General features: G+C 36.6%; 1 protein-coding gene across 4 annotated transcripts in view; it reads right to left on the bottom strand.

The window, feature by feature from the left end:
- Positions 1 to 216: 216 nt before the first annotated feature.
- DIAPH2 (diaphanous related formin 2) overlaps positions 217 to 16,178 on the bottom strand; it is an 874,039-nt gene continuing 858,077 nt past the window's right edge. For all 4 annotated transcript variants that reach the window (XM_034781186.1, XM_034781187.1, XM_034781188.1 and 1 more), the window contains one exon: positions 217 to 6,465. In XM_034781186.1, coding sequence (XP_034637077.1) covers positions 6,451 to 6,465 — 15 coding nt within the window. In that variant the 3' untranslated portion in view covers positions 217 to 6,450. The remainder of the gene's footprint in view (positions 6,466 to 16,178) is intronic.

Genomic DNA, 16,178 nt, shown 5'->3' with positions numbered 1-16,178 from the left:
TATTTATTGATCTAAACATTGATTTAGTGCATATGCATGGAAATTGTTTCTGCCCATCATTGATTATGGGGATATTATATACTGTATCATATGGTGCCATCTTCTGTGCAGCAGAAACTATACATTATATATGAAATTATGTTGGAATTGTTTTATCTGGGTGTTTTTTTCCATTCATTGCACAATCCAGCAAATTGGTTGACTAATATCAATTTCTTTTCTTTCTTTTTTTTTTTTTTTTTTTGCAATACAGTATATACTACTCTAAGGACAGTATATGTTTAGAGTGTAGTACCAGATTGCCCTCTGTTTTATATCAGTTCACAGTAGCAATTCTCTTCCCATTTCAGTATTGCAACAGTTAAAGAATTTCTGAAAAATGTTTTGTCTAGTATTATTATAATCTTCTCCAGATAACGTCTGCTTTGCTTTATCAAGTACTTTTGAGGCCAGTGAACTGAGCAAATTTTAAATTAAATTATAGAGCCACCATAGTGACTCCATAGTTAAATTGTGCAAAGGATACTGCGAGGAGCTGCTTTGGTGAAGAGTGAAGGGAAGGAGGGCAAATTAAAGGCTACACAAAGGATATGCACGTATAAGCTAATATCTGTAGGGGGAGGTTAAAAAAAACAAAACTGGTTGTGATGCTACAGTTCTCACAGAAAGCTTCTTAACTGACAACAGAGGAAAGTAACTGGCGTTGAGGAAGACAGTGTGGTGCTGGCAGTTTGAGACAAAGGACAAAATATCTGAGAGTGACTGGAATTCGGGCTTGTCTTGTGCTAGGAAGCTAAGAACCACAGTGCAAAACTGAAACAACCCTAGACTTTAGATTTACAACAGGCATTGAGATGTTTTCATTTATTTAATGTGTTAAATCTCTAACCCAGTAAACCTGTGTAGTTTTTTTCTTTTACAATAATTACAATTGCACTATAATAAAACAAGTGCCAGCAATTTATGTCATCAAATAAACCAGTGGCTTTAACTATCCCTCGGTATATCTTTTCCCTACTACGGATGCAAAATTTACTAGGTTATTTTATGACTTATGTGAAATATCAGCAGGGCTGATCCTATTCATTCCTGCATACTTAAAAGTGCAGTGAGATACTTGAGAAATTCAGGGCTATCTCCTCTCTTTATTCTGTTAAGTCATTTCAGTATGCTATAGCAGTATCATTAAGTTGCATAATGCACAATAGACTATTTTTAAAGTAAAAGTCCTGTCAAGTTTCTATTTCAATATGGCCATTTTGTGACAGAGTGAAGTAAATGATTTGGAAAATATCAGCAATGGCTGACTAGCTAATTTATAATATCTGTATCATGAAATGTCTCTGGTTGACTCAAGATATTGAATCTGTTTAATATGGACCCATTTTAATGTGTTCAATGATTGCATTTTATTGTTACCTTTTAACTAAATGGCATAACCAATAAACAGTATACAATCTTTTTCAGTTATTGTATTTTAAAGTCATCCATAAAAGAAGACATCATTCCCCATAATTCAAACAAACATATTTGACACCTCAGAGTAAAAAAACACCCTAAAATAGGAAATAACTTTCATACCCCGTTATGTCATGTAGTATAGATATGCTTCAGGTTGACACTGGTCAATTGGTAATAAACAGGTAAACATTAGAGAACTTAACAAAATCATCTTCAACATATAAGTTTGCTACAGTGTTCAGAATGTATTCATTAAAACCCAGGCTCTGATATCACCAAAAATATTTTAAAGATAATATACAAACACATAGTTGGGCATTATTCACTGATTAAAAAACACAAGTGCATGAGTTTTGGTTTTTTCCCCTCATTTGTACTGTTTTGGATTTTTTTGGCATCTGGAGACACATTACCCTACATGTCTGACTCCAAAACAGAATCACACAGAGTGGTACATGGTAAGTGTGTGGAATTTAAGGTAAATTGTAAAAGAATATGTTCATATTTTGTGGCATATGTATAAAAGAGTACTAATGGAAGTTAAGTGTATTGAGGGCCTGATCTCACTCCAGTGAAGTCTTTCCATTGACTTCAATGAGGATTGAGTGGCACCCAGAGAGACTCACTCTCTCAGTAGAATTTACCAGCAGACATGCATAACACTCCTTTCTGTGCACAGAAGAATACATGTTTTGGAATATGCAAACACAAAGCATTTTGGGGGAATTTGTTTTTTCATCTTACAGTAGAGGGAATATATGTGTAGCAGAAGAGATGTGGCTCAGGAATACTCATTTGAGTATGTAAGATGCACAAACGCAATATGGCACATAAAAGGTGGGATTATGTCTCTACTGCTTCCTTTCTTAAATAGTGATTTGATTTACTAACAGGTGGTAGAATTCCTGAACTTTCAGAGGTTTGAACATGGAAAGAGCTAAGAACAATTCAAGCAAGTCCTTGTTTAATGTGCAAGATGCAGTGTCAAGTACAGTATTCCTTTCTCAAGAATAGAGTGAACTGCACAACATGTGCAAGTTCTGCCAGACTGCAGCCCTTAAAAATGATACAGATCTACATTTAGCAATTTATGGTAAGGACAACTTTTGACCCCATTGTAACTACTACACTTTTTTAAACTAGCAATATAATATTCTATTGGGGAAGTATTATATCTACCCAGTATAAGCTTGGTCCTCTGTGGCTGAGAGCTGTACAAGTAGAGCTATACAAAACTTCCTTATGAAATCTGCAGCCAATCAAAACTTTGGATATCAACTTGAAATTCTACCAGGTTCTCTTCAAGTTCTGCAATCCTTCTTCAGTCATCAGATGAGTTTTAAATAAGCCTGTGCTGAACAATGGTTTGGGTGGAAACCGTGAAAAACTCAATGGTTTCAGTGGATTTCACATATTAACATATATAGTGTGTGTATATCATATCAGATGTGTGTGTGTGTGTGTGTATATATATATATATATATATCATAAAATGGAACGTAAGGTAAAGTTTGCATTTTTAAATAAGAACAGGCAAATTTATGTAGATTGCTGCCATATGGGCCAATGATGTCCAAAACCAGACCAAACTTATGCAACAGTGTTTTTGGGAACGCTTCTTAATGCCCTAGGAGGCATTATATTTGTTTTGGCTTGAGCACCAGTCAAAGGTGTGGTTAACATTTAAAACAAATGTCACTTATGTGCAGGGAAAGGACATTTGCAGAATCACAGACTAGATACATTACATGGTGTGTCGCACTTTTTTCTGAACTAACGGTGTAAAACTTGCGTAAATAATGCCTAGTGCTTTTATGAGTCTGACCCATACTGTCAGTAGTTTTAAGCAATAGATATGTGCATATATATTTTACTTTAATATTAAATTTCCATATCAACTTACAAATGTAGTTTCATTCATTTTAAAGTTACAAATAATTTCCTCTTTAAAAAAACCTCTAAGAAATGTAAACAGAACAACATCATAAAATGTTTTTTTCCTTTGTTACTTTTAAATTTTAAAAACTGAATGCAAATTGATGTGCTGTGCTAGGTGTAATGTAATATCTTAAGGGACTTATAATAAAATATAATTAGTAGGAACTTTAGTTAATATTCCCTATATGGTTTTTAATGTATGCAAAAAGGTCTGGTGATTTATTTTCTGGGATTACTCTGAGTGCAAATATAATTTAACTGAAATATTTTTTTATTTTTATTTTTTAATATTAGAAAATAAGGCAAGTCCATTTCTGAAAAAGGTGCTGCACTTCTGGGCTAAACATACCTTCTAGATTACTAGATAAACATGTGACAACTATGAAAATTATCAATAATAAAAACATTAAAAATAGCTGCAATTTCATATAGACTGAAAAGCTATCAAAAGACAAAGTGACCCAGCATTAATTTCAGAAAATAATTGTAGACTTCATAAATACAAGCACCTTGTATTTACATAAATTGTCTTCTAAACTAGTTTTCCTTTGAAACACACTTTTGTTTCTAACATATGTGTCCATTCAATTATATAAATGTTTCAAATATGAAAAAAGGACGGTGTAGCAAAATAGAAATATCAGATAATGTTACTTTTTTGGATTTGCTTTTTGCTAGGATTTGGTTTTTAAATATATGCAGTCCGCTGCTACAGAGCTTTTTCAAAAACACAATGCCAGGAAATGAAAAACTCTGTACTTGTAGCAATTAGTGCTACAGTATAAAGAATCCATTGTGGGTTATTAGGTTAAGTTCACATGAGTTCTAATGATTATTTTCAACATTTCTGCCTTTAAATCCTAGTAAATTGTTTATCTTACTTTTGAGCTATAGTACATTTTTTCACGATGGTATAAATTAGAATATATAGCCATTACAGAGCTAATTCCTTTACATTTTGCCTTTTTACATTCAGCACCTTTCTACAACTGTGAATTTAATACTTCAAAATTTTAAAAAATTTAGACTTGTCAATACAAAGCCAGCGTTAACTTATGCAAAATGGAATGTAATTCTTACTGGCTCTTACTGAAACAGTGGGAAACAGTTATGTTTTATATTTTTTTCTAAAATACACACACAACTCTTTACTTTGTTACCAGAAGGAAACTAGATACAGTCGTATTATTTTACAGCATGCATTTCACTAGGTTTGAGTCACGTTTTTGTTGAGAAATGTAATAATGTGTAAAAATCCTGCTCTCTTTTAACTCTATGGGAATTTTCCCATTTGACTTCCATGAGAACCTAAATGGGCTCAATGCCTTTTCTTGTAATGAATTCAATACTGTAAGAATTTAGCCCAGACCAGTCAGGTAAACTTGAAAGTCTTTAACACAGCAAAGCATAAAGAAGCTATTGTATAAAGACTTTTGGTTCAAACAGTAGTGCAAAGTTATATAGCTTCCAAATATGACTGCTCCTCTTTTTCTGTGTTTAACAACTGGTGCACAGAAAATAGAGTGCCTGCCCTACTCTTCAAACACTGTTTATAACATAGAAAAAAGATGTCCAATATCCTCAGGGAATAATAATTTCCATAATAATACAACCCATTTGGTGGCAAAACTGAATCAACTGCAGAGCAAATATCTACTTTTTTGTACCATTTCCTGTTATGTGGAATGTCCACAGTATGCTGACTTCCATTCATGATGACATAAAAACAATAACCCTTGAGTCCAAAGGTTGGTAGAGGTTAAAGTGAACCCCCAGCAAGGCCGCACGTTCAGGTTCAGGCTGGGTATGTAAGGGTAGTTGTACTGTAGTTTCCCATTAAATGGTAGAATGTAAGCAGTGTCAGATACTAAGCTCACCTGAGGTGCTTCAGTGTAGGGGCTTGTATTTAAATTAAAATGGGAGGCACTTCCTTGGAAGGTCAGGCTGCTATAATGATTGTGGTCACTGCTGCTTAGGGCTGAAGGGTAAAAAACACAAAATTTTATCTGCTTACTCTCCAGCACTAAGATCCAACTGTAAAGGAGGGTATTTTACCTGAGAAACAAAGGGAAAACTTAGAAAGAAGCAGTCCTGAACAGCTGCATAATGTAGTTTGTCTCTAAAAGCTAAACAAAGGCAAAGGAATTTTAGAATAATTACAATATGATAATTATTTTTCCTTAAAAATATCTGCATAAAGTATATATTTTATAAGTGCATAATTAGAAAATACCTTTTTTAAATATAGTTAAAAACATATTATGCAATTGATACGGTTTAACTTTGGTACAATCCTATGCTTTTTTTGTTTTGTTTTTAGCAATAAGTAGCTATAGATCATCAAACCACGGAAACTGTAGATTTATGATAAGTTTAACTGCAACCAAAATAGCTAAATCCATCAAGATTTAACTTGAGATAAGATTCTAAGTAACTTGATTGGGGCTATACACTGCTTTCTCATGCTTACACAATGGGTCTCCTATGATGTGTGCAATATCAGCTCATATCTGAATTCATTAATATGCAAATTTTTGTTCCTTTTTCCTTTCATGTCCAAATGGGAACCACAAATGGAAGCATGTCTCCCGTCTGTGACCTGATCTTGTTCGTTGCTGCATTTTTTCAGCAAGTCTCTATTTTCTAATTCTGCTCCATATAGAACATTTCCTAGAAGTCTCAACTCCCTTCAGATAATTGCCACCTTAAAAATGGCAAGTAACACATTAGATAACAAGATAACATAGAACCTTATATTTTAACACTGTTTACAAATCCTGATAATTGTGTTACTAAAGTACAGTAAGTGGGGTTTTTTCCCCCTCCCCCCAATAGCTCTTAAAAGTACATAATGTGTATTTATCTTCTGGTGTGTTCTTCACTAGAATTCATTTAAATTTCATTTCTGATCATTGCTGGTGTTTGTATGTATAACTTTTTTCAGTGGGTCTGCATTTTAAAGTAAGTAAAACAATTCTCCAATTCTTTGGCTTCAGAGGAATCATATAGCTGTGATAGTTCCATTGTGGCGAGAACGTGACCTTTCCAAAGTTACTCGTCTGTTATCTGTAATAAAAAGAGAGAAAAAACAACACACCATAAGATTTGAAACATGGATATTGCAATGTCAAGAGGTTTTCAAACAGTCCTGAAAATCATTTCAAATAAATATGTAAATAAGTAACTAGAAAACTGGATCAGAGAAGTTTTACACTGCAGCTGCCAGGCTGAGTTCAAGAGTTCTGCAATCAGCAATAAATTACTTACTTGATCAGAGAAGCAGGGTGATAAAAGCATTGGAAGAATCCTGAAGCATACTCCCCTTGGAAATAGCGATGACAACTAAAATGCTGGGTTAAAGTGTTATTCTACAAAGTATCTATGTATGGTGACTTTGGAGGAAAGGCAATTCAAATTTCCACTGAGTGTTCAGTACAAATGTGGTGAAAATGCACCTCTTGGACAGAACAAGATACACTAAAAATGTAAGGGTTGTAAGATTGTTCACTCTAATTAGGTACACATACTTATATAAATAGAACAGTTAAATCAGCCACTTCCTAAGCATTTCCTGATTGTGTGGTGTTAACAACTTTCAGTACGAAATATTACAGAATAATTATTGCAATGAATAATGAATATATCCCCATCATAGGAAGAAATAATTATGGGCTAAAGCCAAATGCTTTCAAAGTAGTTTTAAAAGACAGGAATGTGGCAGAAAACAGACTTTTCTTTTCTGAAACAAGAATGGATTTGTTCCTGTGGATTTCAGAGGCAGCTAGTCTGCTGCATAAAATGCAACTGATATGGATAAAATTCTTGTTTGACAAAGGTGTTTTATTGATTACCTAAGTCCCCGACCAACAAAGCCAGAAACTGGCTGACTGCCTAGGGGAGGGAAAGAGTATGGTGTAGATCCTTGCCCAATCCAATGGAAACTCCTCCACAGTATTTTTGTAGCTCTTGTTTGTTTGTTCGCCGCTTTCCCCTTCCCTGCTTCCATCCATGCATGGTTAAGATAATGCATCTATGCTACACCTCTTGTGAGGGAATATACCTCACCTGCCAATGATAAGGTCAGCAGTTATTGGAAGTTAAAGCTCAGTGCACTGCTGCCTAAGCAGGAAAAATTCAGGAAGGGGAATATCAAACCAAACATGTGATTTGCTTCAAATACAACAGTGAGCAGTAAAGTATCTAGCAAATTTTAATATCTGTGGGGAGAGGTGCCCAAGTACTGTCATCTATGGAGCTATTTAGTTGATAGATTTTCCATATTACTAACTCTAAATGTGCAAAAAATCATGAGATTTATGAACCACAGTAAATGTTGGTTTCTTTTTATTTGCTTTATGGTTTTTGACTCTTTCGTGTTCATGTTTTCTCCACAATGAAGAAGGCAGGAAACTTTTTTTCCCCTCAAATGAAAGTTAAGATTCTCTTCTAATTACGAGTCCAGGAGCCGGGGCCTTAAGAAAAACATCAAACTTCTAGCATTTGGCACCACTCAACTTTCCTTTCCAAGATGACCTCAAATCAAGCTAATTTAATTTCTAATCATTAGCAGTAACCTGAATTGGTTTCCTAAATTATTTGCAACTGTTAAGAAAGGATTTACATTTACTAAGGATGGTAAGGACACAGATCACAAGCTAGAGAGCTAGCTGGTGGTGGCAGCAGGAAGAAAGTTCTGGACAACTACATGGGAGAGGGCAATGATCCAGTTATTCTCATTAAGACATGATTTTAGCACTTAAAGAGATTTTTCTGCAGTGCTCGACAAGAGAACTTTCTAGCATCTCTTACTGTTGGGAAGGGAAGCAGAATGCAAATTATACTCTGCTCTTACCTTCGTGTCACACTAAAAGTAGGGATGGATTAGATTTAGCTGTTAGTAGCTATGTAAAAGCATTACTGTATTTTGAGATTGTAAAGAAAGCATTAGTGTAGTCACCTGCAATCAAAATTTCCATTTGTGTTTGTAGGGTTTACACAGGAAATGAAATATTAGTGTATATATACCTTAATCTAAAACAAAGAGTTTCATATTAAGATCTTTATGGGGATAGTCTTCATCTGAGAATCTCTTTTAGTGCAAATTAAAACTGTTTTAAAATGGCTTATGCCCTGTAATAATCAGACTGCTGAAAATGTGATTAGGCCTTAACAGTGATTTTTATCCATAGATATCACAGCCATTTTAAAGGAAATGTCACATCCACTGAGCCAGTTTTTAATCTCAGGGATATTTATTTTGTAATTCTGTTTGTCAATTTGATTGTATATTCATTGTATGTTTTAGAACATATATATGTGTGCCTTCCTGAAGAACATAATATGTAGTGGTAGGACAGGCAAGTAAGAGATACAAACAATGGATATAGGAATGAGGGTAACAAAAATAAGCTCACAGTTAATTTTTATGAAAACCTCGTATTACAACAAATTTCATAATATATACTAAATTCAACCTCACGCAGCCAGATATATATAGTCATCTGTGTGCCAATGGTTTATGAAAATAAGGCTGCACAGTTCAGTACTAAAGTGGAGATATGCACATGCAGTGTGATAGTCTTTAGTTATCTAAGTAGGGTTGCCAATTTTGATTGGACATATTCCTGGAGTGTTCATCACATGACAATTATTAATTAAAGATTAATTTTTAATTCCTGGAGACTCCAGGACAATCCTGGCAGGTTGGCAACCCTGTATCTAAGACACTATTTCTCAAATACAGTATCCTACAATTCCTTCTAAAACATTTGTGAAACATGTTGTAGTACAGTGTACACCAGAATCAGTATCAGCCATTTATGATAGAATGTACACAGTAGATTTTACTGAGACAGTGTAGTGCATAGTGTGGGACTTTTGCACCATAGGTGCTTTTGAAAACACAATCCATTTTGTTTGGTTTATGTTAAAATGTTCTGGCATATACAATATTATAGAAATGTACGGCTAGAGGGGACTGCAAAAGGTCATCCAGTCCATCCATCTTTGCTGAGGCAGGATTAAGTATACCTAAACCACCCCTGACAGATGTCTGTCTAACCTGTTCTTAAAAACCTCCAGTGATGGAAAACAACCTCCCTCCAGTGCTTTTTGGCCACGGTGTCACACTGAGAGCTCATGTTAAGGTGATTATCCACCAGGACCCCCAATCTTTTTCAGAATCGGTGCTTCTCAGAGTCCCTCATCCATTATGCATGTCCTACATTCTTTGTTCCTAGATGTACACATTTAAATGGAGCCATATTAAAATGAATATTGTTTGCTTGCACCCGGCTTATCAAATGATCTAGATCACTCTGAATCAGGGATCTGTCCTCTTCATTATTTTCCACTCCTCCAATTTTTGAGCCATCTGCAAAGTTTAGCAGTGATGATTTTATTTTCTTCCATGTCATTGATAAAAATGTTAAATAACATAGCGCCAAAAACTGATCTCTGAGGGACCACACTAGAAATGACACACCTGCTCGATGAAATTCCCCATTTACAGTTATATATTAAGTTCTATCAGTTAGTCAGCTTCTAAATTCATTTAAAATATGCCATGTTAATTTTATATCATTTGAGTTTTTTAATCAAAATGTGTGTGATATCAAATGCCTTGCAGAAGTTTTACATATATTACATCAACACTGTTACCTTTATCAACCAAAACTGTAATCTCGTCAAACCTATCAAGTTAGTTTGACACAATGCATTTTCTATAAACCCATGCTGATTAACATTAATTATATTACCGGCCTATAATTCTTTAGTAATCAAGTCCTGGACCAGCCACTCCGTTATCTTGCCCAGGATTGATGACAGACTGACGTGCCTGTGTAACCCAGGCAATCCCATTTATCCTTTTTGAATATTGGTACAACAACTGTTTTCTGGAACTTCCCCAGAGTACCAAGACTTCTCGAAAATCAGCATTAATGGTCCAGTAAGCTCCTCAGCCACCTCTTTTAAAACTCATAGACAAATTATCCGCACCTGCTGATTTCAAAATGCATCACTTTAATAGCTGCTGTTTAGCATCTTCCTGAAATACTAGTGGAGTAGAAATAGTGTTACATGATACAACTACCTCATCTGTTTTTTTCCCATATAAAAAACAAAAATACTTATTGAACATTTCTTTTTTCTGCATTATTTTTGATAATTCTACCATTTCCATCTACTAATGGACCAATACTATTGTTAGGGTTCTTTTTATTACTAATATTCTTAAACTCCTTATTGTCCTTAACTTTGCTGACCAAAGATTTCCTTCTGTCCCGTTGATTCCCTTATCAATTTTCTACAATTCCTAGCTTCTGATTTATATTCATTACTATCAAATTCCTCTTTCTTTCATTTGTTATATGTTTTTATGGCTGTCTTTACTTTCCTTGTAAACCAGGTCTGTGTTATGACCGATATGGCCTTCTTCCTCAATTGTGGCTTTTGGTACATATGGTAAAGTTTTCTTATATGATTTGCAATTATCATTCACATTTTTCTGATTAAATTCTTCTTCCCCATTAATTTGGCTCATAATTGTTTTTAGTGCTGTGAAATTTTAAAGCACCAAATATATATATTACTGGTCTAGACTTCATTGTCTGCACATAATAAATGTGATCAAGTCATGACCACTTGTACCTAAGCTACCATTAATTTTTATTTCTGTGTTCCTCTTTATCTGTTAAGATGAGGTCTAAATAAATAATCCCACCATGTTGGCTGCATCACTTCTTGAGTTAGGAAATTGTCATCTGCAATATTTAGAAATCCCAAGGATGTTTTACTACTAGCAGCACAAGATCTCTAGCAGATGTCACTCAAACTGAAGTCCCCCACGATCACCCAGCATTTTTCCTACATATTATATAGATAGGTGTGTAAGGAGCTGGTCACAGCCTGTCCCTTAGTGTGATTTGGTGGTCTGGAGCAGACAGCAACTAGCATCTCATCTTGTGCTTTATCTGTTAGTACATTGATCCATAAGCATTCAAGACCATTTCTTCCAAGTTATCAGTGACTTGGAAATAGGTAGTGCCATTTTTGGCATAGAGTGCCACTCCCTCTCCCTTTTTGCCCATTCAGTACTTCCTAAATAGGTTGTAACCATGGATTTTTAACATTCCAATCATGGGACTCATCCCACCAGTTTTCAGAAACACCAACTAGATTGTGTTTACGCTCATAAATAAGCAATTGTAATTCCTCTTATTTACTACCCAGACTCCTAGCATTGGTGTATTAGACAAATAAATATTTTCTTCTCTTCATATTCTTTGGTTCCTTGATTAATTTTGTTTTCAGCACCTCAATTTTTGTGTTAACTGTATGCTCATATCTTCCCTCTTTTGTTATTAGTTTAATACTCTCCTGACTACTGTGGTTTGCCTGTCCCTGAGGAGATTGGTTCCCTTTCTCCTGAGGTGCAGGCACTCCAAACTATACCCTGGAAGGTGGATGAATGTTCCACAAAACCAAAATCCTCCACTTATGAGCCTACAGTTCACTTCCAGAATCATCTTCCTTCACCTGTGGGACAGAAGGATCAGAGAAGATCACTTGGACATTCTGCTTCTTCTGCATGCTTCTGAGTTCCCTAAAGTGATCTATTATATGAGAGATAGCCCACAACACACTATCATTGGTGGCAATAAGAATCATCACCAATCGATCCTTGCACATTCACTTCAAAAGCCTATCTAATTTTAGATTAACATCTTGCGTCTTGACTCTGGGATGGCAGAACAGCATTCTGTTGTCTGCTTGCCACGTGCAGAATATCCTTTCAATTCTTCTGGGTATTTAATTCTCAACAAGGATCGTCTGTCTTCCTTGGGTGGTTGAAGAACACTTTATGGACAAGGCTGCCTAACAGGTTGGGCCAAGTTACCATTGACAGGTGTGTCTGGTACAACTCTCTGTTCCTTTGGACTAGCTGGATCTTGACAATTATATTCCACAGTTCCCATGTTGAGGACCTGGTATCAACTGGAAAATTCTAGCTGTGTGGACTTCCTCCTGGTACTCTTCTCTTTGGTGGCCACAGCCTGCCCATTCTTGTCTATCTCAAGCTGTGTATGTTGCCGTGACTGCTTGTTTCTGGTGGTTACAAACTGCCATCCTTCTCTCTGGCATCCTCTCTCTCTGACTTCTTGGGGGCCATCTCCTTTCTTTCCTGAATGTGGGGACTGAAGTTTCCTGGTTCTGGCTATCTAGGAACTCCACAGCTTCTCTAATTCTCAGTAACACTTCTACTTGCCTCTCCAATCCAAGAATCTTTTCTTCCAGCAGTCACCAACTTTCATTTCATGCACAACAAGCACCTTCTGGCTTCAGGCAGGAAAGCAAACATAGCACATTTACTGCAGGTCATCACCACTGTTCCACTGCTGGCCCTCTTGAAATCACATATAGAGCTGAACCAGGAAAGAAAGCCATTCATCCCCCCTCTGAAACTTTCCTGTTAGCTGCCTCTGTTTGCAGTTCTTGAGTTTGTGTAGCAAGTGACTTTTTATTCCAAGTCTTGCTGCTTAGCTCAGGTCACCTCCACATCTCACCATCAGTCTCTAAGCGATTAACCACTCAGACGTCAAAAGTGGGGCTGATCAACGCTCCAAGAATCAGAACCATGAGGCCCTTACTATGGCACCAACAAACAGACCTGTCTCAGCTGTTTGGCTGGGGCCCAGCTACACAGTCCATACAAAAAGTTCAACAACCAACCCACGGACCCCTCGCTACTAGTCGCACTATCTTTGAGCACAGGGTCTGAAGCTCTCCTATTCACAGCCTCTGTTCTCAGCTCGTATAGAAATGGTAAGGCCAAAAACAAAGTTAATGCAATGATCTGCAGACAAAGAAACTTCCTCCCAAAGCCAGAAAATCAAATTATATATGAACCCTTAATGGTATTTGGGCTGGAAGGGTGGATGAGCTTATAGATCAAGCAATCATTAAATAATCAAAACTCAATACAAACCCTCCATAGCCACAAATTCAGATATTAAGAAACTTAAATGAAGGACACAGAATAGCTATTGCTATAGTGTAGAGTGATAAACTTTATACAAAAATATTCACTCCACATCTAGTCAGCAGACAAAAGCGTCATAGCTGGTTCAGTGGAGCATAAGCTTGAAGCTTTACAGCTCATCCAACACTGACTGACACAGCACTAAAGCAGGAGATTTCACAACAGAGGCTGCAATATGGACCAAATCTATTAAATAAAGTGTGAGTAGCTCTAAAATGTCAAGTAAAATAATTACACTGGTCTACAATTTTTGAGGAGTCGTCTGCTTCAGAGATAAAATGTGCTATTTATTATGTATTTTGATGTGCTGAATTCAAATATGACAATTAAAACAACTGATTGGCTACTGTTTCTAAGATATTTAAGTTTTTACATTTTATGTCTATGCATATTGTATAGATAGTAGAGTTTTAATAATAAATTGTAAACCTAGGTCTTTTCATGTGTTTATGGTTGCTTTACATGATAATATTTCACCTGTCCTGTTTATGTAACACTTTAAAAATCAGCAAAAGGGTTATATAAATCAAATGTATTATGAAACAAAAGGCAAAAAACTATTCTGTACATAGTTTAGTCCTATACAGTGTCTACTTGGCGCTTCTTGGCTTGTCTCTTGTATTCATTAAATGGAGCATCTCTTGTCACTGTCCAGCAATAGTCTGCAAGCATTGATGGGCTCCATTTGCCCTGATAGCATTTCTCCATTGTTGCAATGTCCTGGTGAAATCGCTCGCCGTGGTCGTCGCTCACTGTTCCGCAGTTCGGTGGAAAAAAATCTAGATGAGAGAGCAAAAAATGTATCTTTAGTGATATGTTGTAACTAAGGCTTTTGTATGCCTTGAGGAGGTTTTCCACCAACAACCTGTAGTTGTCTGACTTGTTGTTTCCGAGAAAATTTATTGCCACTAACTGGAAGGCTTTCCATGCCATCTTTTCCTTGCCACGCAGTGCATGGTCAAATGCATCATCTCGAAGAAGTTCACGAATCTGAGGACCAACAAAGACACCTTCCTTTATCTTAGCTTCACTTAACCTTGGAAATTTTCCACGGAGGTACTTGAAAGCTGCTTGTGTTTTGTCAATGGCCTTGACAAAGTTCTTCATCAGACCCAGCTTGATGTGTAAGGGTGATAACAAAATCTTCCTTGATTCAACAAGTGGTGGATGGTGAACACCTTTCCTCCCAGGCTCCAATGACTGTCGGAGTGGCCAATCTTTCTTGATGTAGTGGGAATCTTTTGCACGACTATTCCATTCGCAGAGAAAACAGCAGTTCTTCGTGTATCCAGTCTGCAGACCAAGCAAGAGAGCAACAACCTTCAAATCGCCACAAAGCTGCCTCTGATGTTGGTCATAGTTTATGCACCTCAAAAGTTGTTTCATGTTGTCATAGGTTTCCTTCATATGGACTGCATGACCAACTGGAATTGATGGCAAAATATTGCCATTATGCAGTAAAACAGCTTTAAGACTCGTCTTCGATGAATCAATGAACAGTCTCCACTCATCTGGATCGTGAACGATGTTGAGGGCTGCCATCACACCATGTTGTTGCAGGCTACAAGATCACCTTCCATGAAGAAGAATGGGACAAGATCCTTTTGACGGTCACGGAACATGGAAACCCTAACATCACCTGCCAGGAGATTCCACTGCTGTAGTCTGGAGCCCAACAGCTCTGCCTTACTCTTGGGTAGTTCCAAATCCCTGACCTTGCGTTATGAGGTGTGGTTCAAAGGAGGAGGATGGGAGAAAATGTGGGTCCTGTGACATTGATGGTTCAGGACCAGAAGTTTCATCCTCTTCCTCTTCCTCATCCAACTCAAGTGAGAATGATTCTGGTGCATCAGGAACCGGCAGTCCTTCTCCATGGGGTACTGGGCGTATAGCTGATGGAATGTTTGGATAATGCACAGTTCACTTTTCCTTCTTTGACACACCTTTCCCAACTGGAGGCACCATGCAGAAGTAACAATTGCTGGTATGATCTGTTGGCTCTCTCCAAATCATTGGCACTGCAAAAGGCATAAATTTCCTTTTCCTGTTCAACCACTGGCGAAGATTTGTTGCACAAGTGTTGCAGCATATGTGTGGGGCCCACCTCTTGTCCTGATCTCCAATTTTGCAGTCAAAATAAAGGTGATAGGCTTTCTTAACCATAGTGGTTATACTGCGCTTTTGTGATGCAAAAGTCACTTCACCACAAACATAGCAGAAGTTATCTGCACTGTTCACATAAGTACGAGGCATCTCTGCTCACTTTGGCTAAACAGAAATGTGTCCTTTTGCAAAATCAAACACTGACAAATAAGAGAGCACGACACTGTATGATTTCTAGAGCTGATATAGGGCAATTTGTTCAGCAGAGTGATGTAAGCTTTGTTATGATTGCATCATCCATGACTTCTAGGAATAACATGATGCAATTCATATCATGTATGATGCAATACTAACTTCAGATTGCATCATTCATTGTTTTGCCTAAAAAGCAAGTACTGTCCAAACCCAGTCATAGATTTATTCATAGATCCAGTCAAAGATGTATTTTAGTCATTTCTGGTTTAAATTGAGATCCTTTCCCTTTATAACTCACTTATCCTCCGCCATTCCCAAGTCAAGGGTCGTATATACTGACCCAATAGCATATCTTGAAAACTAGAGCCAATCAACAATTTTAAGCATCATTTTCGTTCTCAGTGACCCAGCATTAGTAAAGTTAGACTACATTTATTTC

Source organism: Trachemys scripta, chromosome 9, assembly GCF_013100865.1.
Source record: "Trachemys scripta elegans isolate TJP31775 chromosome 9, CAS_Tse_1.0, whole genome shotgun sequence".
Classification (NCBI taxonomy): Eukaryota; Metazoa; Chordata; order Testudines; family Emydidae; genus Trachemys; species Trachemys scripta.
The sequence above is the reverse complement of the archived record's forward strand: the minus strand, read 5'-3'. Positions and strand labels throughout refer to the sequence as shown.